At 39.5% G+C, this 25,938-nt stretch overlaps 1 protein-coding gene across 2 annotated transcripts in view; it reads left to right on the plus strand.

Annotated features, from left to right (window-relative positions):
- Positions 1-23,253, plus strand: part of ARK2N (arkadia (RNF111) N-terminal like PKA signaling regulator 2N) — a 46,058-nt gene extending 22,805 nt beyond the window's left edge. For both annotated transcript variants that reach the window (XM_083883486.1, XM_083883485.1), the window contains exons 3-5: positions 12,286-12,468; positions 16,527-16,653; positions 20,139-23,253. In XM_083883486.1, the coding sequence (XP_083739612.1) occupies positions 12,286-12,468; positions 16,527-16,653; positions 20,139-20,322 (494 nt within the window). In that variant the 3' untranslated portion in view covers positions 20,323-23,253. The remainder of the gene's footprint in view (positions 1-12,285; positions 12,469-16,526; positions 16,654-20,138) is intronic.
- The last annotated feature ends 2,685 nt before the right edge of the window (positions 23,254-25,938 follow it).

Genomic DNA, 25,938 nt, shown 5'->3' on the forward strand with positions numbered 1-25,938 from the left:
GGCTTCAGTCGTGCTGGGGGATCTGGAGGAGCGACCAGGGAAATTCCAGGATTGCTTGACAGGGGCACCGTGTGGGATAGGAACTGCATAGGCAATGTCCTGGAAGAGGCCATGAACTGCTTTGCCGAGATGCAGAGGCAGACAGAGGAGAAATTCCGCATGTGGATAGAAAAGCTAACCCGTCTTGACACGGATGAAGAAAGCAAGCAACAACTGGAGCCCAGGGAACCTAAAATCCAACTAGCTGGCCAAAGAATCCCCCCTACCACACAGTCAGGGGCTCTTGTGCAGATGCCTGATAGCCAAGCACTTCCTCAGCAGCCGCTTAATTCGTACGTGGGCTATCAAAATGCCGGTGCCGTGCTGGAGTTTCCAGCAACTTTTAATAACAATTTTCCACCTGTTTTTCCAGAGAATGGGAATATGGCAGAGCCTGATCTAAATCAATCATAAACTTAAAAATAAAATAAATAAATAAATAAATAAAAATCTGATCTTCGCAATCTTGATGTTATTTTGGATTATGCTAAGAAAGAGGTTTGCTTTTCTCTTCGTATGTGTTCGTTTTGTTTTCTCTTTTGGTTTTACTACCATGATACTGTTTGTTTTTCTTAATTTATAGTGAATATCTGTAGCTTTAAAAAAAATCACAGTATAGCCACCTGCATGTGCCAGTACACGCATATAAACACCTTTAAAGGTGTATGGGGGGAGCCACCCTAAGCTTTCATCACCAAACTTGGGAAAATATAACTTAGAACCCTTGTTTAGATACCCCAAAAGCAGTAGGGCTGTGTTTGCTGCAATAGGAATATTCAGGGTATTCATCCAGATGCCCTTTTTGCATGTTAAAACATTTATATAAGGAAATAAGTTTTATATTTTAAGAGGTAAAGTACCCTAGAGATCCAGACTATGTAACACACTCATGACATTTCCTTAACTCTCTGTTTACTCTCAAGTTTTGCAGCTTGAGCATGCCACACATTAGCTTCTTCATTTTTAGGCAGAACTAATAACTAAAGCTTACCCTAAAAATTTAGCTGTCTATAACAAGCGTGCACAGCAGATTTAACTCCTTTTTGTCTCCCTTTCAGCAATTCATTCCCTATCCAGGGTTTTTATCAGTGTCACTGCTGTGTTGCACATGGTGTATTTATGGAGGCAGCTGCCTTACCCTGTGGGCATGCACAGGCACATGCACACACATCTCCATGTGCTTGGTTTGGGTGCAGGTGCAGGTCATCTCCACCAGTTCCAGGTGTCTACTCTGCTGTTGCCTGTAGGAAGAAAAAAGTTGTCACTGAGCATGCCTCTTGGCAGTGTCTTTCTCTTCCAGGAGTAGTCCCTGACCTTGCTTATCAGTCCTCTCTAAAGAGATGTCTTTGGGGTGAGATGAGTCACCCCAACCTGCACACAGAGGGGCCGCTGCTTCCTCCTGTAAATACAGCCCAGGCACATCCTTCATGCTGGAATGAAAACAATCCTGTCTGCCCTCAGATAAGCAGCCATCAGGGGATGGGTTGAGCCTTGGCACAGGAATTTAAAGGAAGGCTTGATAAGTGAGCACCGTGGTGGTCTGAGCTGCTGGCCTGGGTCAGACTGGACCATGCATGAACGCCACTGAAATCATTCTTTACTTGTGATGGGGAATGCCACAGCATCAGATTCTTTTAAGTAGGCCAAGAATTTGCTGTTTTGTGGGTTCTTTTTTTTGTACTAATACTTATCTTGAATAGGCAGGCTTGAAACTGTGATGTTTAAAGTAGGGTTAATTTAAACTATATATTAAAATATTTAATTCTTACTGTTATTGCTATATACAGGGATTTTATGGTCACCTCTCCAATAAGGCCTTCCTTCATGTGAAGTAACTTCTCCATAGCTACGAAAAAATATATATATTTATCACCAGGTAGAACTTGATAAAAGTTTCTAATGAAAATTAAATCAAAAATTTACAATGGAAAATGAAAGCCTGCAGTTTAAGTAAAGAAAACTTTTGGGTCTCCTTTAGCTCAGTTACTCTGCTTTTTAAACCTCAGTCACTTTTTTCCTAATTATTTTAGTTTACTTTCTTTTCCTCCTGTTGGGAGTAACCACAGTATCTTCTGTAGGGTGGGCTTTTTTTTACCCTCCCTGAAGTCAGTGGGAGTTTTTCCATCCATTTATGTCACAGTTTGGATGAAACCTGTGACAGGAACTCAAGAAATACTTTTTGTTATCACTGTAATATCGATACTGGTGTTTTAACATTATTCTTGTGCTAGACTGACTTTTTTTCAAAGTATATGATGCCTTCATTGAAAAGAAATTAGGTTAGAGACCTGTGTTGTTTTTGGAGCAGCTGTCTGAAAGACTATGCAGGAGATAATTTTTAAGTACTGGAATAAAGTCTTTTCAGATCGCTATTGTACATAATTTTGATACAAACATTTTGATACAAACTTGTTAGAAAACACCTTTGTCTGAATTTGTGTGCATTTCAGGTAAAAGTTAAACAAGTTGTTCTATGTTTGATTGCAATTTAAAAGCTTATCCTCATCTGTTTAAAAAGATCTTTCAGGGAAGAGTATTTGCTGATAAAACAACCCCCACCAAAATTAATCCTTCTGATGTTCATAGATTACATATATATATATATATATATATATATGTAAAAATCTCTAGATGATGATGTTAAGAGCAGAATTTTAAAAGCATGACAACTTTACAAATATTTTCCCGCATGCAGAAGCAGCTTTTTGCAGCGACTGGTTTATTTTAATATGTATGTCTGTAAGCATGACCATAGTCTTTTTTGTAAAATAGTATAAATGGAACAATTAGGTATTTCAGAACAAATTTTGTAAGGAGTTCAATTGAACTTATTTATCTCTCAGACTGAAACACCTTTACATAGGTATGTCATAAATAGATAATAACTTAATAATTAATAACTAAATTAATAGCTAATAACATAATTAGGTATGTAGCCAGTGAAATTTATGCGAATTTTCAATGTATTGGCCAGGTAGTCTTTAAAAAAAGAAAATAAAAAAGAAAAATATTGAAATAATTTGGTGTATAAACAGATGAAAAAATGTGTGTTTTGTTACTGGAGGCAAAAATTTAGGCCTTTTATTTTTTTCCATCAATAGTAACTGTTATTTTCAATGCAAGGAGCTGTGAACATAAAGAACAAGCAGAGGATGACAGAAGTTGAGCATAGAAACTTTAAAGCTGTACTCTTTCTAGGATAAAATTATCTCAAGGCTCCCAGAAGACTGAGGGAATAGTTCCTATTAGATATAATTTTAACTTAATTTCTCCATGAAAGCTACCTAGTTGAAAGCTAAAAACATTTGTGCAAGATCAATGGATGTAAATTGTTTGTAAATGGTAAATAATGTTTCTTTTGGTCACTCTTTCTACTTGGCTCAAAACCAGAGCCGATCTTCAGCTTTGCCACAAAACCTCTCCTTTGAAATGAAAAATGTGTACTGATGTGCACAGCTAGGTGTCCGCTCCATGAGCTGGTTTTCCACGTGATAAAGTATGTTTGGCCTGAAACTGAGAGGAGAACCCCACCTTTCTGTTCAGGTGTAGCGTAGCCTGCCTGATGAAGGATTTGCCCATTAACAGGAGCATTTTTCTTGCTCTGTATTCTGAATCTGGGAGGTGCAGAGCCCTGAAGAACCCAACTCCAGATACTAATGATGAGTCTGGGTTTTAACTATGTGTGACAGTCTTTGGCATCTATTTGAGAAAACAGGTTCCCAACACATAGTTTCAGATTTTATTTTTTTGCCTCCTGGGGATATTTTCACTATATTTTTACAATATGGCTGCAGTTGAGTTTGTCATGATTTCCATTATAAGCTCTTATTTTCAAAGGGCTTCAGCTACAAACCCTCAGGGAGTTAAAATTTCTTCAGATGAAATTTTAACATAAATTTTTATCTTACCCATTCTGTATCTCATGGAAACAGTCTGACTTATCTAAGACTACTTTAGGACTGTCGGAAGAAAACTCAACTACTCTTCAACCCTGAGTTACATTCTGAATGTATGCTTATGCTCACATTTCATCAAAGTACTTCAAAACCACTAAATTTAACAAATGGGGGAGAAATCAGTAGGAGTTTTGCACAGACATGGAGAAACACAAATCATTTAGAGTTTCTCTAATTGCCCCAGGATTTATACTTCAGAATGGTGTAAAGAAACATTTTAATTCCTTTAAGGAATTTTACTTATTGTTTGAAAACGTTAGATATATCGAGTCAGGTGAGCTGGTGTAGACTGGTGTAATTCCAGGGACGATGGTTCCAGTTTAAACCTAACTGGGAAATGGTCTGTTCAGAGAATCATGGAAGGTTTGGTTTGGCAGGGACCTTAAAGTCATCCAGTGCCACCCCGTGCCATGGGCAGGGACACCTTCCAATATCCCAGGTTGCTCCAAGACCCATCCAACCTGGCCTGGGACACTTCCAGGGTGGAGCAGCCCCAGCTCATCTGGTTCGGGCTCCTATATCATCACTTCAAATATTGAATTATGCGTTTTCAATATGGCAGCTGTTCCAGCTTAAGAGCAGTGGAGCACCTGTACAACCCTAGAGTTGGGATTTAGCAGCAGGTGAAACACAGCAGTTTTGGTTTCACATTTTTTTGTGTAAGTGCAAAAGAAGTAAAAGCCTTTATATAAAGGCTCAGTTTAAGTTTCAAGAAATGTCAAACTGGCATTGCAGTAAAAGGTTTTCCTTCTAGAATCAGTCCCTTTTTAGGAGTCCCTGCAAGTCCAGGGGCTTCAGTGTGCAGTGTTTTTGCAGGCTTGCCTGCAGATTCTTCCCGAGGCATTCATGCTCCTTTCAGTGGGGTTTGGTAAGGAAGGTCTTTAGGAATAAATATCTGAATGGTCAGGTTTTATTTAGAAAAGATATTAACATACGACATAAAACAAACTCAAGACAATGAAACTTTTTTCAGATTTTCTATTGCAAAAATAACAGTGCAGGGAAAAAAAGAGTCAAAATTTAACACTTGCAGTGTCATTTTTAACAGTACCAGGACGAAATAATTCAGGCAGAAATAACATCTAATTTTTTAAGCTCAGTGTCTTCTAGTGTTTGTGCAGGATTATTGGGTTACTTTATTTGAGCTGCTAGGGTAAAGACTGGAAAACCAGTCTTAACTTTGATGAAACAGGATTATATATGGCAGTTATGTTACAAATTGGAACATATTTGTTATCACTGTTTTCTCTTTTAATATATTTTGTCTCTTTCTGTATCCACATAGTGTATGTGGATAAATTTATAAATAATATTTCAAGGGCATTAAGAAATTTATCCCTAGCCCCATTAATAGTAGTAAAAATTTCTACTGATTTTAATGGGGCTAGTATTTCATCTCATTAAAAATTGGACTTATTCTCCAGTTCTTTGTCCAGGGAATCCTCCAACTGACCTTGAGGGGAGTCTTTGCCTGATAGGAGTGTGTAATTCAGGCCAGTTGAGTAGATGTTTTTAAAATAATGGGTGTCTGCACTGTGACCACTGCAGTTACATGTGTTAGAACAAATGCACTGTGTGATTTGTACAGTAGAAGCCAAAATAATCAGGCTGATTGATAGAGATGGACAGTACCTTGCAAAACACGAGGCCGGAAATCAGTCTTTCTCCCAAATTTCTTTAATCTCTTGGTGTTAGATCAGTAAAATAAAGGCACATGGAAAAATAGGCTTATTAAGTTAAGAAAGATTTCAAGTGCAGAGTAATGGAGCAGGAGATTAGTGTGAATCATCAGAGGCTGTATGAGTCCTTCCATGGAAAGGTGCAGTTTGTGCTTGGGAAAGTGGGATATATTCTGCAGGGGTGCATGTTTGCTGCCTTTTGCTAGTGGAAGTTTTGTTAACACAGGGAATGATGTACTTTTTTTAACTGCCATGGCTATATAAGGGCGTGATGGTTTTCAAAACCCTCCTGGACACTTCTCCAAGTAAAGCTGGGGAAGAGATCTGGTTGATACACCTGCTACCGTAAATATTGCATTGGTAGGCAGCATCACAGAAAATAACTCCTGTAATGAGATATAAAGTGGATGCCACTTCCCAGTATTCTCAATCCATAGCCATATTCCATGTGCCTTTGCTTAACGCACAAAGAAAAATGCTTTATTATCTTCATTCATAATTTGGTAAATTAAATCCAAGATATTTTCCATCTAGTCATCAAAAAGCCTGAAAGTATGAATGCTGTTCAGCAAGACTTGAACTTTTGAATTCTTTTAATGTAATATATTATATTATATTATATATTATTCATGTTATAAAATATCCAGTCTGAGGACAGATAATAATTTGATCATGTTTTGATTTTATTTTATTATTATGATTAAAAAATCCCTACCAGCCAGAAAAGCTTTACTGCATGAAATGAAGGAAGATGTCAGGAAAGTGGATTCACTGATAAAGTTCACTTTATAATTTTAGAGAGAATGTTGTTACACTGCTCTTGTTTTTTATTGTATTTACAATGTATTGTTTGCTTAACCCTGTAAATTTTGAAATGTAACTACTGTAACCTGGAATAAATAAATAAATCTAAATAGCAATGGAGTGTTTCATGTTGCTGAACAACACAAAAAAGCACAATTCTCCAGCCCCCACTTCCCTTTGGGAATTGTTTGAGGGTTCGGGTAGTTTGTGTGCCATTTGAGCTGCACATACTTTTGAAATGGCAGGTCTGGGTCATGTTTTAATTAGTACCAGGTTTGCATTGCTTATCTGAAAGAAAAAGGCTGTCGCTTCACCCTGTAGTTTTGTGTATCAGTACTTTCTGTTTGGTTCAGTAACTGATGTGTCCACTATGAAATTATTTTGGCAAGTCACTTAGGATAAGTCTTTTATGTTTTGGCACACAAAATACGTTTATTTTGATTATGATCATCTGATCTTAAAATTTATATACGTAATAAAGTCCATTCTACGTTTTGTGTAGTCTCGAAGTAATGGGACTTATCTCTTAAATTTAAGCATCAAGTGTAAATGAGGGGGTTCTTAGGTCTTTCATTATTTTAAAATGTCTCCGTGGTCTCACTTTTCCCTAGAAATAAATTCAATTAGAGTAGTGAGGCTGAGACCATCAGTGCCCACGTTCACAGCCAAGAGGTGGAGGTGAGGCTGACAGAGGCTGTCTCCCTGGGCTCTGCGTGTAGTCTTTTTAGCTTTTGCACTGTTCTCAAAAGCTGCTAAACTCCTCAAACATTCACTAGTTAAAAATAGCCCAATATATGGAGGAGAATGTTGTTTTCAGCCGGGCTGAGCTCCTCTGCTTGTTAGAATTGAGCAAGCTGTAGGCTGCTTCCTCCCTCAATTTCCCCTGTGGACAAAAGAGGTTAATAACCATCTCAGAGCTCTCCCAGATCCACTGATAGAGAGCTTTTTGTAAGAACAAAGTGCTGTAATTGTCGTTGCTCTTATTACTGTACTGTTCTGTGTGTCTTAAAACTTGGGGTGATATTCACACCTAAATATGTCTCTGTGTCTCTTCCTTGCAGAGGCACTGATGACTCCAGAGGGCAATTCAGACCACCAAAATTAGGCTTTTAATTTTGGGTTTATTTTAATCGGGATAGTGCTCTGGAGATTTCAGTCTTTTTTTTTCTTCTACTTGTAGAGGAAACATAGCAAATTTTAAATCCCATCCTTGAGTCTGGAATTCATCTTGTGGAATTTGAGTACTGTAAAATTGAGGTGCCTCGGCTAAGGTGGTGTCCAAGCTTTTTCTGTTTGCTGGGGAAGGAGGGGAGACAATGCTCTTGATGTTCCAAACTGCAATTTCCAGGCTGAGATTATCTGACACTGAACTTGCAGTGGGAAGGAGCTTAGACGATGAGCTCTGCTCAGCATGCGTAAAAATCTAAGAAAGATGAAGTGAAATAATGACTTGTAATCATAGAATGGTTTGGATGGAAAAAGACCTTAAGGCTCATCCTATTCCAGCCCTGCCGTGGGCAGGGACACCTTCCACTATCCCAGGTTGCTCCAAGTCCCATCCAGCCTGGCCTTGGACACTTCACTTCCAGGGACCAGGGGCATCCACAGCTGCTCTGGGAATTCCAGCCCAGCCCCTCCCAGCCCTCACAGTCGAGAATTCCTTCCCAATATCCCATCCATCCCTGCCCTCTGGCAGTGGGAAGCCATTCCCTGTGTCCTGTCCCTCCATGCCTTGTCCCAAGTCCCTCTCCAGCTCTCCTGGAACCCCTTTAGGTCCTGGCAGGGGCTCTGGGGTCTCCCTGGAGTTCAGACTCCTGCAGGTCTCAGCTTGTCTCCACAGATTTATTTAACTGCTCGCTCAGGTTCTGCCAGCTAATATCTTGTGTTTCCTTTGCAATGATAAACAGCCCATGCAGTGCAGAGGGACAGTGCTTCTTATGGAATGGCTGCTTTTAACCTACAGCTGAATTTTTACACTTGAGTTCCCCTTTTTGCTTGTGCTGCCATTATAATGAAGTAAGAGATAATAGGAGTGTGAATCTTACAGTATGGGTTAGGCTTCTGAGTGTTGAGATGTGGCTCTAAGAAAAGAAAGGGAGCAGGTAGCAGATGAGAAGTGATTTAATTTTCTGTGTTGCAAGTTTAAAATGAGAAATGGTATGTGTAGAACTGGATTTTAGTGCATGTGACTTCTCATTCAGTTGTTTGAAGTGGAATTAGTTTTGATGAGCTCTGTAAATTAAGGGAGAATTGGACACTTGGAAATGCTGTCCCTGTGATGACCTCTGCCCCTGAATTCTTTGGGGAAGAGAAAGAGAAAGCAGGCTTTCTCTCCCCACCTTATAGCATTAAATGTCAACAGCTGTATTTTGCTGCTGGTACTTATTAACTTACAATGTTGCCTTATTGAAGCATTTATTGCTTTTGAAATTAATTAATGCTTGTCACCAGGGCAATATACTTCTTCCAGCTACCTTGGGTTCTCAAAAGATGTAATTTTTCTGAAGTAGATAGTTTAGATTACTGACCAAGGAACCTCCTAACTGTTCGATATTAAGTCTTGGTTCTGGCATGGTTTGTCTTGATGTCTGTTTTTTAGTCTCTTGAAATCCTGTTAAGAGTCAGTAATTACATGTACTGTCTATTATAAAGAAAAGATTATGAACTACACCTACGGTTGTAGATAATACTTTTTACCTTTTCAACTTGAAAGCATTTTTTCACTTTATTTCCTAACTGAAGCCATTGTCCTTATTTCTTGGTACCATACATTCACTTTGCATCACATCACTGAATGATCACATACTTGGCTAGGGAAGTATTATTTATTTCTATATTTCTACTCCTGTCCCATCCATGCAGCACTGAAAAGGAAACAGGCTTTTGGGAACAGAGGATTTTTGTAAGATTATTTTTTTATATGCCTTCACTGCACCTTTCATCTAGTTGTTTTTGCCTGCAGCTTCTTTATTGTCTGGTTTTGTGTGGTGTTTTTTTAACACACTTAAGCATTTATGCTTATTTCTTTTTTTATAAATATGGGGAGTTTGAGGATTTGTTGCAGTTTGGTGGCCATTATCTTGGCTTTGTTAGTCATTAACTGGTGATAAGTGTGGATAAACCTGGTGTTGGGGGCCTTTCCAGATTTCCAGATCTGATCCTGAAAGGCAAGGCTGAGAAATGCAAAAACAAATCTCTGCTGTGATTGCTTTGTAAATAGGCAGCTTGTTCGGGGTTCTCTTTTCCATATTGTTAAATTGGTAGCTATTACCCTGACAAATATAATTACAGTGTGTAAATTATATTGAAAATATTTTTGTCTGTTTGATGTATACTGAATTTAAGCTAAGTTATAAGGTGTGCTCTTTGGAAGTGTGGAAGATACAAGAGTGGAGCTACAGATAACAAGTTTATGCTTGTATTTCCTACTGATGAAGACTTTCACACAAGTTATTTCTATGGGTAGGTGATGAGAATATCACTCTGCATGTATATACATTTATTATACATTTTTGCATGATTATACATGTAGGAGTGGTACAATTTTGACTTGAGACTATTGGTGCCTTTTGTCCAAATACAATTTTACTCATGTAGATATGTCTATCTAAAAATCAAGTTTTGCTTCTGCTTTTGGAGGTCTGAGTCAGAAGCAAGAGAAACAACGGCCTGAAGGAATAGTCCAGAGCTCCTGAAATCTTAGATAATCTGTTGAAAAAATGGTCAAATAGTCAATATTGTACTTGACCCTCGTATCTTCTGCACTCGACTGTTTATTTTTACAGCTCACATTATATGTGTTCACACTGAACTCTGATGATAAGACTGAAAGAAAACATGCCTCTCATTATTCAGTCCAGCCCTAACTTCTGCATGTAATTTAATCATCAGCTGTCACAAATAATTAACTGAACAACAGCCAGCTTAATTCTGAACTCGGTATTCCATTATTTTGTAATTGCCTTTTAAAAAGACAAAGATTGCCTTCCAGTTAATTGTCAGGAAATCTGTTCCAGTCATAATCATCAGCGTTTCATGTTGCGAACAGTTTGGTCTTTAATGCATTGGCATTTAACTACTCATTTATTTTTGTTGAGTCTGTTTTAAGTTTGTAATGTAACATTGTTTCATGGAATTTTTGTTTTGGAGGCAGGTCTTATCTGAAATATTTTGCAAATTTCTTCATACCTTGTTGCGAAACTGATCTTTAGTACGGCTTAAGCAAAATGTCACTCTCTGATGAACTGTGTTGCTAATCACAAAATAGTTTCTGAAAATAGTAAGTTGAATTTTATTTCAGGCACCAAGTTACTAAAAAACACTCCCTCAGAAAAATCCCCTAAAACCAAAATCTGCTCTAAAAACCTCAGAAAAACAGCTTTTCGGAGAAGTAAATTTGAAACTTCTAGTTCATTGTGTTGTTTCTGTCTTGAACAGCCACTTAAAACTCCAGAAAGAATCCAGTTTTTCCTAAGGCTTTTAATTTTATTCTTTATAACTTTAAAATATTTCATTAGTAATTTTGTAACTCTGAAAGTCTAGACTTCCTGAACACATTCTTAGTTTATGATTATTTTTACATCATCCCATACAAGTTGTACGCTCCATGTATCACACCCATATCAAAAGGTCCTGCAGATGCTCAGCTGCAGAACTCCCAAGAACCTTGGAGTTAAAGAATTGCAGAGATGCTGGGCTTTGGCCCTGCCTGTGTTTCGGTCTCGTCCTCATTTGTGTGGATGAAGATTTGGTCCAAAGAAAGTTATGATCCTCTCATTTGGGGAAGCGGGAGGCTCCAAAACACTCTCATCCACACTGAGTCAGTGAGCTGCAGATGGGGCAAAGCATTTGAGCTAAAACACTCATATTCTCTCAAACTTGCATTATTTATTCTTTCTCTCTGCTTCCACATCAATCTTTGCCTTGAATTTGCTTGGGTTTTTTCTGAAACTCTTCTATTTCTAGCATGCTTTCCAATTATAAGTGATTTTCATTCATCACAAAGAATTTAGTTAGTCCTAACAAAACAGATCAAAAATAGCTTTTTGTTACTCCTCAAGGACAGATTTCAGAATCACGTAAGCAATTTTATTTCCCTCTTTCATCCTTTATTATGGTGGCCAAAAATTCATCTGACAATCATGTTGAATGAAAAACATATTTATCACTGCACAATATAATTTTGTTTCTTATTATTGTTGATCTTAAAAAAAAAAAAACAATAAACACAACCTAAAAACATTGCAATTTTGAAAAACACCCCTGTCCTTGACAGGTGAATGTTATGAAAGGAAAGTTGCCTAATGTTAAATTCATTGTCACTGGATCAGTTTTATGAAAAAGTTAGTTTTATTCAATCATCCCTATAATAATGTAAACTGTCATTTGACTTCTGTAAAATTCTCTAGATAAATATCGTCTGCCCAATTTAATGTCCTGTAATTTATTATCTTTTTATTTTAAGCTGGAAGTTTTAACCTATAAAGATTGTAAATGTAACAGTGTCAGATATGGAGATGTTTATGTGTTAATGTAAAAGACAGTATGCAAGTAACTGATATTCTGATAAACGTGTGTTTCCGACACTTGTGTTTTCTGTGTATGCAAAGGTCAAAATGTCTCTGCAATCTCAGGCTATGTTCATTAACTGAAGTTTAATAATTCATAAAATTTACCAGTATGTAACCTTAACAGCTTCATGTAGGATGTTGCATTAATCCTTAAACAAATTATTTGTACTTTTTGAGTACTTTTTTGTCTTTCAGTCTGTGCTGATTTCTAACCCTTGTTGTTTTTCTCCCCTGCAGATGGACCTCCTGTTGTGGCTCACTATGATATATCAGACACAAACTCAGACCCAGAAGTGGTAAATGTAGACAATCTGTTGGCGGCTGCAGTAGTTCAAGAGCACAGTAATTCCTTAGGAAATCAAGACTCAGGATCTGCCTGGAGAACCAGAGGGCTGCTGAATGAAATGAGTGCTGATACAGGTTTGTTTAAATTCTCTGACATTTGTGCCAGCATTGCAGTTGGTGTCTCTTCCTTTCTTGCTTTCAGTATTTTTATAGTCTATACAGCTGTAAAAGCTCCCTATGTAGATTTTGCGAGAGATTAGGACAGGTGCTTATTAAAAAGGTTTTTGCTCCAAAATACATGTGATAAAAATTGACAAATATTCGTGCAATACATTTTTGACACTAATTTTTTAAACTACTCTTCTTCTTTTCCTTCTAATTACTACAGGGAACTTAGGTCTGGGGTTTTGGTGGTGGGTTTTTTCTAAATGAAAGTGACCTAATCTTGTTACAGAATGATTGATTTTGACAGCCCATGCCACCAGCTAGCCAACTGGTCCCAATCTCATTTTCAATATTGCCTGTGTATGGTTTTTTTGTTTGTTTGTTTGTCTCTTCATATCTCTAAAATACAAGCATTAATCTTTCCCATATTCCATCTGCATTTCCAACAGCCCTTAGAAAATTGTTTTGGATGTTAGCTGGGATTATTTTCTATCAGCTTCATCTCACAGCTATTTATGCCAACCTTTTAGTTCCTTTCCACTCATTTTCTTAACTCCCATGTTAGGATTTCAGGCTGCACAAGACACATAAGTCGTGCCTGCCATGGTGGAGCACAACAGGTTTGTATTTTGTACTGTGTTTCCCAAAGGTCTCCTGCCACAGGGCACCCACAATGGAAAGTGTTGTGGCGGCTCTGAGCTGCTTTTCAGTGTCTGTGAGGCTTAAAGAAACACAATTAGGTGGTGCTTTGTAAGGAGATATTCCATTACTATGGAGTCTACAAGTCCACGATGAGTATGAGAATCTCTGTGCATTATTTCCACCGTGGTCCGTGGCTGGATGTTGTTCCAGCCTTTTTGAAGCTTGCCTTTGTTTTCCAAGCTCACTGGTATTTTTTGCATGACAGCAGCTAACTGTTAGCTATTTAACCCCTAGCAATCCCAGTCCTTTATTGAGGGATTTATTAAACAATTAGAACAGCTGAAATCACCTGTATTACATAGCACTAATGGATCAGTACACCAAATGAATGTAAGGAAATTAAAAGTAACATTTCCTACCAAGCTTTCTTCTATTTTTCCCTTAAAATGCTGCAGTGCAGGCAGATTTTTTTTTTTCCTTCCTCCATGTATATCCAAAGGGACTTGCAAGTAAAAGAAAACAGGAAACATCAAGAGATTTCTTCATCCCTGGGAATGTTCATATGGATCTGGTCCTGGTGCTATGGCCATGTCAGCAGCTGAAAGGATGAATCTCTTCTTTTTGCTCATGCACATGCTTTACCCTGCAGCCTCAGTACACATCTGACTGCACCTTTGCCAGTGCTGGCCTTTTCCTGCCAGGTCTAGGGTTGCACATTGGGAAGGCAGTTTTCAAATCTTGGGTCAGGTTCACAAGTGTAATCTTCAGCCAGTATCTAGTTTAGCAGACTTTAAAGAATGTTTTCCCATGGGGAAATAACAACATAAGCAGCTGTATCAAAGTGAAAACTCTTACTACACTGTCACATCTTTATGCATGGGCAAATATTTGGGGCTGTTTTGCAAGCTTTGGTAGTGTAGGGCAAACAAAGCATCACTTTAGGCTTCATCCTAATGTTTGTGCAAAGAAATTAATGGCATAGGCATGTTATTAAGTATGAAATTTTTATGGCCAGAGGCTGCAAATCTGTCTGTGCTAAAATCCTGATTAAAACTCAGCTACTGTTGCAGTATTTACTCTGCTAATCATGGTTTCGCTACTGCTAATTATCTTTTTGTTACGCAAACTTAAAGCTATGGTAATATGTGGAAGCTCTTTCGGGACTCCAAAGAGTTTATACCTCTAGGGATACTTTTTGCGGCTATTTAGGAGCTGGTCTGCTTTGCTCTTTTGCCAGACATTACCCTGTCAAGAAAATGAAGGGTGGTTAGGCATTAAAACAAGATATTAGGGCCATCCCATTCCACTCCCTGCCATGGGATGGTATATCCTGCAGGGACACCTTCCATTGTCCCTAGTTCCTCCATCTCCATCCAACCTGGCCTTGGACACTTCTAGGAGTGGGACAGCAACAGCTTCTCTGGGCAACCTGTGCCAGCACCTCACCTTCTTCACAGGGAAGAATTCCTCCTCAGAGTCCAATCCAATGTGGATTGGACTGGCAATGTGAAGCCCTTGGCAAGTGAATCAAAGTCTCTGAGCACTTTCATTTCATGTTTCACAGTCTGCCCGTCCACTTCTATTAAAGAAATACCCATTACCCATTTTTGGGCTTCCTGGCAGTCAGTGATGTTTGCCAAGAAATGTTCAACTGAACTGCAATGCTAGGAAGAGACTGACTGGGCTATTAATTTGTTTTAAGTTCAGCTGACAAATATTTTTTTTGTCTGTGAGGTGGAAACTCATCCTTTAGGCACCTGGCAAGATACGTGTTTTGTTCCCTTGCTAACCCTGATCCAATCACCAAGGTCTTTGCTTTCCAAAAGCTGAACATAAAACATGGTCTCTGCTCCTATACAAGAGATGGAGAGGGACTTGGGGCAAGGCCTGGAGGGACAGGACACAAGGAATGGCTTCCCCCTGCCAGAGGGCAGGGAGAGATGGGGTATTGAGAAGGAATTCCTGGCTGTGAGGGTGGTGAGGTCCTGGAAGGGGTTGCCCAGAGAAGCTGTGGCTGTCCCGGGTTTCTGGGAGTGTTCAGGGCCAGGTTGGATGGGGCTTGGAGCAACCTGGGGTAGTGGAAGGTGTCTCTGCCCATGGCAGGGGGGGGTTGGACTGGATGAGCTTTAAAGTGCCTTTCAGCTTAAACCATTCTGTGATTCTATTTGCTTTCATCTTTCCCACATGCTTAAAGCAGTCATTAGAAAGTTTCCCTAGCACTTGTTTCAAGTTTAATTTCTTTTGTTTCCTTTAATCTTCCTGGGGGTATAATCAGTTCTTTGAAATCCTGTGGATCATTATTGCTCCTCCTCCTCCTCTCATCTTTGAGGAGGTGTCCACTCAAACTAGATACACATAAAATATTGACCTACTCTCAAATTTCCTGATCAACAAATGACTCTTCCTCTGTGTAGTACAGCTGAGCAAGTGGTTTTTCAGAAGTAGGTAGTATCAGCTACTTCATGGCTGCCCAGCATCCCTCAGGCTAATGATAAAATGAGAGACAGTGGAATTAATCATCTTCTCTTTTTCCTGGGTAAAAAAAAGAGTAGAAGTTGTATATTTTAATTAATGGCTTTTTCAAGAAATCTGTTTTCTGTGAGTGAAATAATAATTTTGGCTGCTTTGTGTTTCCCATGCAAGTATTATTCTGTATGACTCAACACAGATTCACTAATTGGGGTGAAGAACCTTCTTAGCAGCACTTGGCAGAAAAGACAAAAATGTGCCACAGTTGCTGTGAGTATTTAGAGAGGGCTTGTGGTTGGACTGACTGACAAACTGGATGTCATTGAGGAACTGTAATAAAAAACCTGCTGCATATGGGGCTTAAGAAAACCACTTTTTCTTTTCAAGTATTTGTAATAATGTTAGAAGAGATGTGTGAAGCAGCACTGCCAGGAACTGAGGGATTTGCTGTGTTTTTTCACTGACCAGCTTCCTCTAGTTTTTTATTTGAAGAATTTAAATTCATTTTCCTTGATTCATGGGATGTTTCTGTCCATTATATAGGCTCTTTTTTCCTATAGTATCATTAGATTTGCTTGGATTGTTTTGTTTCTTAATGTTTATACATTAGAGACAGTCTGACTCTTAGTACTGTCATAACATTTCAGCTGGAAATTCTAGTTGTTCTTGGTGCAACAGTCAGGCTTTGTTCACATTGGTGTGACAGCACCATCACCAGAACTACTGATACCAGCTAAATCCAGTGGTTTTCCTGTAGCAGGTGATGAATTGGGAGCTGAAAAACTTGGTCTAATGAGATTTTCTAATCTCAGTGTTGTTTAAGGGTTTTTTTAGGTTGGGAAACTCCTTTTCCAGGTGATTTCTGAGTCATGTAAGCTTTTAAACACTGTCTCTATTCTCATTTTCCCCATTTGTAGGTCCTTTGGATCCAGGCTTCCTTGCAGGTGACAAAACTTCTTGTGGCAATGCCCAGGCCAATGAAGAAATTAACATTGCTTCTTCTGACAGTGAAGTAGAGATTGTTGGAGTTCAGGAACATGCCAGGTATGAATTATTTTTTCTTGGTCTAATACTATTTTCATTTTATCAGAATGTCTGCATTACCAAAATCAATAAAGAAGGTGCTGGCCTTCACTTCTGTAGTTGCCCGTCCATGAGTGATGCCCAAAAGGCAGCAAATTATGCACTTGGTTTTTTTTGTTTTGCTGGTCATGGTGATGTCAGAATGTATTATTCTTTAGAAAGTGACCAATTTGATAGTTATTAGATTAAAATTGTGATTCAATATCAAAAATTAAGATTTTAAAGGAATACATGAATATGTAAATATCTAAGTGAAAATCTTTATGCGAGTTCTTGTTCCCTTTCAAAATATTATTTTTTTTTATCAGCTTCTACTTTATTTAATCAGTAGAGGTAAAAATACTATCATTTTTTTCAATGGCTAATGTCATAAAATATTCCCTTTAGGTTAAAAATCAGATAATTTTGAATCTTGGGTTTATTTCAAGATTCAAGAGAGGTCAAAGTTGATGAGGGTAAGGGTGCCAGAGGTTTCTCTCTCAGTCAGAAACCTGTGCATCTGTTCTTCTTGGTAGGCATTTTTTGATGTTACTCTTCATCTTTAGTCTGTGGTCTTTCCTTGGCTTAAAATATTATGAAGTAGTTGAACAAAATAGACATTTTCTAATAGTGTGGAGTGTGAATTTGGTGGAATAAAACCAAGGTAAAACAATACATAGACAATCTCCTTTCTGAATTTTCTGTTGCCTCGTGGGTGCTTGGAGGCAGAAAAGAGGTGTGAGGAACACGGGGCAGAGTTCCTTGTCCCTTCATTGCATCTTTCTTGGAGAAATAAGAAGGAAGATGTGCAGGACCCAATTTCCCAGGCAGGAAACTGTATGGATAATGTGGGTACAGCTCAGTGCTATTGGATGTGAAAAAAAGGAACATTTCGGGTTCAAATGTGGTATTTAGTCTTCGCTTTTAGAACAGTGAGAAAGTCTTTGCATGGCCAACTCTTTTGGAAGATGACAATTCCTTAGGAAGAGCTCTCCTGGCTGTTTATGCAGCCCAACCCAGGGCTTGGAGGGTCTTTGTGCTGATGGTAAAGGGTGCAGATTCACCCTCCAGAACTGGCTGATGTAAATCTGTGCAGCACTGCACAGAGGACCCTTGTGCTTCTGTCCCCTCTTTGAAAGCTTTCCATGCTGCTGCCTCGATATTAGTCACCCTCTATGGGATTAGAAACATGAGCTAAATGCAGAGTTGCTGTGTACAATGAGTTTTAGTAGATACTGACTGAAATAATTTCAGCAAATCAGACTAAAATCACTCTTCTGTGATTTCCTTTGTTCCTGTACCCATCTCCCATAGACCAGTGTTTACTGCCTCCCATGAATACTCATTCATTTCATTTGTTTGAATCCTATTTAGAGTTTTATTTCTCTTGCAGGTCTAGGCTTGCAGTTATGAAATACTGATGAGCTTCTGGCAGGGTTGTCATTTGGACAAGGGTTACATTCATTTTCTGCATGCTTAGTTAGTGCGGTGTTTGGATCCTGATTTTTATTGTGCTCCCTATTCCATGTCATCGTTGGGCTGGTGTGAGTTGTGACACCCTGGAGTTTATCCACAGTTAGTAGTTCTTCAGATTCTTAGTGAATTGGTGATGTTTCTCATCATTGGGATATTCCTTGACATCTACTTAGGACACCAAGTCATATTTTTCAGTTTGTTTAATTTTTCACTGGCAGAATTTTTTTCAATCATGCATGCATATAAACCAATTTTCCTCTAGTTTTTCCTAGGAGTTTTTGGGGTTTTTTATTGCCTTTACTTGGTATCTTTCCTTAGCTGCAGATTGGAAGCATGTTCTCTGAGCTCATATTTGACTGAATGTTTTGCTGTTGGCAGCCTGTGTGACTAGTTTAAGGATAAACACTTACTTTTCAAAGATATCTTTTTCTGTGAGAGGGCTTGGTTTTCATCATCTTCAGGAAGAAAAGTTAGTCTTAGCTTTGCCTAACACTGAGGACTGTTCTCAGAATGGTGTACTACAGATCAAACATCCTACTTAATTTGCTCTGCCTACAAGCTTTTCTTGCCAGTTATGCTTAAAAATATTTCTCCTTAAAAGAAAGCTTTTAAAGAAAGAAATCCTGTACATTTGTTAGAGTTACAGGGTCTTTTTGCTAATTCTTTGTGGATATATACTTTAAGTATGTGTTTTTATGACTGAAGAAGTAATAAAAGAACCATTCTTAACATCACATCTAAACCTAAGCAGCGTGTCTGAGAAGGCAATAAGACATTTATATTCTGAGAAGTTACAGCTCAGAGAATGAGATTTTTCATTTTATTTCATGAAACTCCCACCATAACCAAGACAGCTGAGCATAACCTAAGTAGTTTTGAAGAAAATAAATAGAACAGATTTAAACTGGAACAAATAAAATGTAAATGTCAAGGATATTTGATCAGTGCAGGAAATTTGAGTTCCTGAAATACATGTGTCTTCACAAAGAAGTGGGAAAAGGTTACCCCAGCAACCATGAACATCTTGTGTTTATCCATGCAGCCAGGAGCAGCAACAGCCACTACCAGTGCTTACAAGCGCAAAACTATTTTTGGAGCACTAGGTATCAAGTTTTATTAGTCCCTGTGTAGGATTTACAGCTGGAAATGGAGTGAGCATCCTAAAGCCTCTAGTAAATTCCTGTCATCACTTCATCATACACGAAATTATTCTGCCTTTCATTTTGCATTTCTGTTTTTCTAAATGTTCTTAACTTGTGCTTCATTTGTCATGTATCTACTATGGATATAATAGGTAAAAATGCTGAGTGAAAAGGTACCTGTGTATTGTACTTCAGCAGGGCACTGGAGCCTTATCTTCAAATACACCTTTTAGTCTCATTGTCTGTAGTCACTTAAAACTTAAGTGTTTTGCTGAAGTGGGGCTGAACTGTTGTCAGTGAGCATTTCCCAGCATGTTTAAATTCTCAGTTAAAAAGACCAAAAACAAAAAAAATCAGACGTAATGGCTGTAATAACATAATTAGCAAGATCTCTTTTGCAATTATTGTATCATTACCTCCTTGTTTTAATATGGCTTTGATTTAGTATTGCAGTGTAGCTTTTTTTTTCTCTTAGACAGCCTCTCTTCAATTTTTTTCTCTTTTTAAAAAGTCCAGTGGGTAATGCTCCATCAGGAAACTCTGCAATGTACTACACATGGTGGCGCAGGCTTCCTCAAGATCCTCGTGATCCATGTACATATTTTTTGAGGAAGATCACATTACACCCACTGGCATTCCTTTAGAATAATTTAATCCCCACCAAATCCCCCAAATTTAAATTTAGCTTTATTCACTGGGTGTTTAAGATGCCACAGACTCTACAAGTCAGAGATTCCAGTTTGGAGAGGGAAGTGCTAACCAGATAATGATAAAACATTGAAGGTGGAGGTATTGTTGCTGAGCTGAGCAGTGTCCCTGACCCTTTGTGTGTCCCTCTCCTCACTGCAGGTGTGTGCATCCCAGGGGAGGGGTGATCCAGAGCGTGTCCTCCTGGAAGCGTGGCTCGCCGTTTGGGAGCACCCAGCCCGCACAGCCATGGACAGTAGTGGCTCCCCAGCAGAACTGGTCCTCGCCCCCAGAAGTGGTGGACCTCACTCTGGACGAGGACACCAGGCGCAAATACCTCCTGTAACAACGCCGTGTCACTGTGCTCTGCCCCCTCCCCTCCCACCCTCCCTGGCACACAAGTTCACTGGTTAAACCATCGCCTCCAGAGGCCCCGTCCTTGGCACCATGAAACACAAACACGTGGCATTTCTCCCCGTCCACAGGAATGTAGTCTGATTACAGTATCACTTCAAATGGTTTTGCCTTCTCCGAGGAGGATTCCTGCCCAGAATTAACAGCACCAAATTTAAAACACATCTGCAGTTACTAATGTGTGCGTGTATATCTAACAAAATAGATACTGCGTGCAAACATATATCCTTCCACTCTCCCCACCTCCCGACTCCAGGACATTTTTAATTTATCAGTATCTTGAGTTTGTTAGTAGAAGTTAGTGTGTTGCTGTGTGAGCATCAGTGGTTTTAAGAAATGTTGTGTCCTCACTGATTTCAGCGGAGCTGGGGGATATTCAACACTTCCAGAATTTGGGCCAGGAGTATTTTTACCCAAGCTGATTTGGTTATGTTACCAGCAGGAGGGATTGTCTTTAATGCAAACGGCCCATAACAAATGCACTGAACAGCTTTCAATTAAAACGTTTTTATTTTCTATGTAATTTATAGTTTATACTCGTCAGTGCTGAGTCTTCTGTCTACTTGACTACTGTATTTCACTGGTCAATTCCCACAGCTTGGAATGGCTAAAATAGTAATAGTAGTGACTTAGGAATAACTGAACATTGCAAAAGCACAGGAAAAGGTAATAAGACCCAGCATCCCTCTCCTTTGTAATTATAGCTGAACTTTTTAACCTTTATCTAAGTCTTGCCTGGAGTAGATGAAGGAGAGGAATTAAATGTTTTACTCATAGTCCTCATCTCTACTGCTGCTTGTTTGCGTCATTCACCATCTGAGAAAATAATAAAGAAATTCGAAGCAAATTCCAAAGCTCCAGCCTGGCAGAGGGATGTTCAGCTGAGACCTGTTCCTGGAGTTTGTGGGGCCACTCAAGTGCTTAAAACTCTGTCCTAAAAGATGTTGCAGGATCAGGATCAGAAACTAAGGTTGTGGTGGTTTTTGTTGGTTTTTTTTTTTTTTTTTAACTAATCTGCACCATTTCTATGGCTTTCAATCATGTCTCTCATGCTAGTTTTGGAAATGCCAAGATTCAGGAAACACTTTCTATCAGAATATTTACCAAAATCAGTAGAACTTTAGCAGGCTGCAGTTTCTGTGGTGTATATGGAAATTCCTGCCCCTCATCTGTCATTTTGAGCCTTTCCCAAGGCAAAAACCAAAGATCAGACTTTAACAAGATGATATTATTCACTTTAAATGTCTACTGTGCAATTGAAACATTCCTTCATATTTCAGATGTTTCTACTGGGAATTTGGTACAGCTCTGCTATTAGATTTTTTACTATTTAGGGCTGAACAGAGTGGTCAGGACATGGGAAGTTCTGCTTTCCTTTCGTATTGGCTGGTTTCAAAATTTATTTGGCTTCCCATAATTTTATCTGTGGGCAAAATAAAAAAATTAAAATAGATTTACCTGAATTGTCACATAAAGGAAAAGCAACCCAGCAGGGGGGTATAGTTAGTAACAAACATCTTTGTTTCTTCTGTAAGCAGAACAGTTCATACTGCACTTTACAGAACAGCTAGGTAAGGATTGATATTCCCAATTCCAGCTTTCTGGAAATTGAACATAAGTCTTGCACGGCCAGAAAAATGTCTGTAATGCTTTTAGTGACCAGTTCTTTTCTGTGGGAGGGAGGGGAGCATGGATGGATCCTGATGGTCCCACAGCAGGGAAAGGCCCTGTACTGCTCTGCCGCTTCTTTCTCCTCATGTTTCCATCAGCTGTGGGCTCACACACCTGCTGTAAAGGTAACTTTGGAATAGCCACTTCCTGTTGCTGTTTCTTCCCATTTCACAGAGTGTCCTGAAGATTGGTTTTGAAGAAAGCTGCAGGGACCCTGTTTGCAGTCCTTGCTTGAAAAAACGCGAACTAACTCTCCTTGTTTTTCAGTTTGTATATGATATGACTTCCACGTGTACATAAAAACTACTGCCTCCTAATCAAACTTCCTCCAACTGTGCACTGTGTTTGTTTAAACAGCTCACATATGGTAGTCCAATGCGGGTTTTCTTTTATTTAAAACACTATGTATTTTCTCTTAACAATTTTCAAGGCTAGTGATCTGAAAAACACAATCACTGGATATGGGTGGGAAATAGTTCGGTGGGGTTTTTTTCTGGTTTTTTTTTTTTGTTTGTTTGTGTGGGGGTTTTTTGGTTTGTTTTTGGTTTTTTTTTTTGTGGAGGGGGAGGTTGTTTTGGGTTATTTTCTTTTTTTTCTCTCTTTTATTCTTTTTTTTTAATGGTCTTTTTTGGGGGGGGATTGTGTGTTTTTGGTTGGTTGGTTTGGTTTTGGTTTGGTTTTGTTGTTTTTGTCTGGTTGGGCTTTTTTTTTTTTTTTTTTTTTTTTTTTTTTTTTTTTTTTTTACTTCTGTTTTTTAAAAAGAGCAAAAATGTGCCTGGGTGGTTTTTGCTCTTCTCAGCAGGAAAGAGAAAAGTTAGCCATTGTATGGCTGAGAATCAATGCACTTGGGGCCTGGTCCAGAACCCACTGGGGTTGGTTTGGGGCTGCCCATCAGCCTCACTGTGCATTGGCTTGAGACCTTCAGGGTTTAGCAGTTTTCCTGAATTGCTGGAGTGTGAACTTGGAATCTTCTATAGTGAAGACAAATCATTGCTCAGAATATAAATGTTTAAAATGTGCGGCTCTAGTTAAAAATAAAATTTAATTCTTCTTGACACTCACTATTTAGTTCTCATTTTCCATCTAGTATTTAATGGTCTTTGGAGAGAAATAATAATAAAAGAGTGTTATATATATATAAAATATATATATTTTTGGTGCAAGATGAGACCTTCTGTTTTTTGAAACAAGTCTGTAGCATAAAGGTTAAACTATTTTAAGATTAAATAAAATAAAGTGTATTATTTAAACAATATCAATTTGTTGGGGCTTTTTTTCTTCCACTTCCATCAAATATGCTGCTGTTTGTCACATCTCCCAATTAAATCCGTAAATTCTGGGTTACAGTTGCTGAAATTCAGCACTGTTTCTTGCTGTAACACATTTAATTTTGCATATCCAGAATGTTAAAGTGATTTCCTGGCTGAAAACCCTTCCTTTTTTCTTAGACCAGGGGAGGATCATCACTTCTCCCTGTAATGTTAGTGCCAGGGGGTGTGCAGGGACCAGTGACACATGGCTGCTGCCTATCACAGAATCCCAGGACAGTTTGGTTTGGGTTGGAAAGGACCTTAAAGATTGTCCCATTCCACCCCCTGCCATGGGCAGGGACACCTTCCACTATCACAGGTTGCTCCAAACCCCATCCAACCTGGCCTGGGACACTTCCAGAGATCCAGGGGCATCCACAGCTTCTCTGGGAAATCTGTGCCAGGGCCTCCTCACCCTCAAAGCCAAGATATTCCTTCCCAACATCCCATCTAACCCTGCCCTCTGGCAGTGGGAAGCCATTCCCTGTCTCTTGTCCCAAGTCCCTCTCCAGCTCTCCTGGAGCCCCTTTGGGCCCTGTCAGGGGCTGTGAGGTCTCCCTGGAGCCCTCTCTTGTGCAGGTGAACACCCCCAGCTCTCCCAGCCTGGCTCCAGAGCAGAGGGGCTCCAGCCCTGGGAGCATCTCTGTGGCCTCCTCTGGCTCCAGCAGCTTCATGTCCTCTGTTTTGGGGCTCACTGTGCCCTGCAGAATACCTTCCAGGGATGCCATTTCAGCATAGCCTCCACCTCCCCACACACCTGAGTCCTTCAGGTGTCTGAACAACCTTCTCACCATTATTTCTCTGACTGCATCCCCCTGTCCCATCCTCCCAGATATCTTCTGCTGGTCAGTGAGACTGTTTGACTCAGAGGCTGATGTTACAGAGCAGGTCTTCTCTGACCGGGGGGGTGGTCCCAGGGTGAGCTGTGTTCAGAGAACCACAAAATTGTATTGGGGAATTTGGAGCCACAAGTAAAGAGGAGGATGGTAAAGTACAACTGCACTGTGCTGAACTTGGGGTCCTGCTGCCCGCCAGCTCCCTCACAGGCAAAATGAAAATGGGAATAGGAATAATAATTATTATAATTCAGTACATTTCCAGTGTTTTACATGAATTTATCACATGAGAAAGCTCCCTGTGCAAATCAGGAAGGCCATATATCCATGTATTTTAAGTACCAGTATGGATAATGAAGTGGGTTGGTTTTCAGCCTCATCAAGTCCTTGGCATCTGTGGAACAAAATTCTGGGCCTGGTGGTCATTGCAGAAGTGAGCACCAGTCTCAGATTTTATTTTGTGTTTATCACCAGCTGAGGGAGAACAGAGCCATGGAGTTCACTGCAGATGTGGCAAGAGGACAGATAAAATATCTCCTGAATCTTTTCTTCTCTATCACCAAGAGACACCTAGAGTCTATAGGCTTCAGAGTACACTGAATGGAAAGCTTAAAATTTCTCCTATGGCCCTTGGCACTTCCTTATGTAGGAGCCACTTGACTTTGTGGGAATTGTTATTTCTGGAGTAACACAAAAACTGATCAAAACTACCCGAAACCAGCTTAGATTTTGTATTGTGTTTTTCCCAGCGAATTAGTTGCAATGCAGATTGATTTTGTGGCTGAAAGTTTAGTTTGCCTGCCTTGAAATGAGGTCTGAAAGGGTTGTGCTAAGTGGATTAGTTCCCCAGTTCCCTGGAGAATCTGTAAATTGTGTTCTTTGCTGAAGCCATCACCTCCCTTGGCTGAAATACTACCCCTTTTCCCTCTCCATTTTGTGGCTCTCATCTCTGAATGTCAGCTGCTGTGACTTTCTCTCCAGAACACCCCAGGGATGCAGTTTCCCTTCTGTCTGTACAGAGAAGGAGCAGAATGCCTGCTAAATGCAAACTTGGGATGGACAGACCCTGCATTTACTGAGAACTTTGGTGCAAATAAGGTGAAATCCTCTTGTTACTGATGCTAAAGGGCAGACAAGGATCCAACTCACACTTCCAGCCCCCAGTCTATATCTCGAGTTTTTGAAAAGCAAATGCAACCCAAAGTGTCCTGACAACTGCTGATTCACAAATGCCCCTTAGAAGTCTTCTCATGGATCTGGTTAGTCATCTGGATTTGCAGTTCAGTTTAAAATTAGAATCGAGTGCCAGCCACTGGGAAGGAAACATCTTGCAGAGTCTCAGGGCAAAGCTAGAGTGGGCAGGGGGAAAGCTGTCTGGAAATTTAATTTCTGATAATTTTCTACACTTACTCGCTGCATTGGCAACTTTGGGTGAATCCAGGGCAACCACATCAGAGCTGGGAAAACAAAGAATCCCTAAATTCATTTTCCATTGCGGTAGGTGCTGTGAATTGGACACAGCTACTGGAGCCTGACTGGTGCCTCCAATGAAATGCCATTTGCAGCTCAGTGCATTTGCTTTGTCCCTGGCTGGCCCATGATCAGTGATACCCAAACCTTTCCAGTTTTGTTTCTTCTAGATCCTTGTGTGTCTATTTCAAACTTGGAGTTGCTGAACTCCAGTAAACCCCAATGCCAGGCCAATCACAGAATCACAGAATTATTTGTGTT

Source organism: Zosterops lateralis, assembly GCF_965231275.1.
Source record: "Zosterops lateralis genome assembly, chromosome: Z".
In the NCBI taxonomy this organism is placed as follows: domain Eukaryota; kingdom Metazoa; phylum Chordata; class Aves; order Passeriformes; family Zosteropidae; genus Zosterops; species Zosterops lateralis.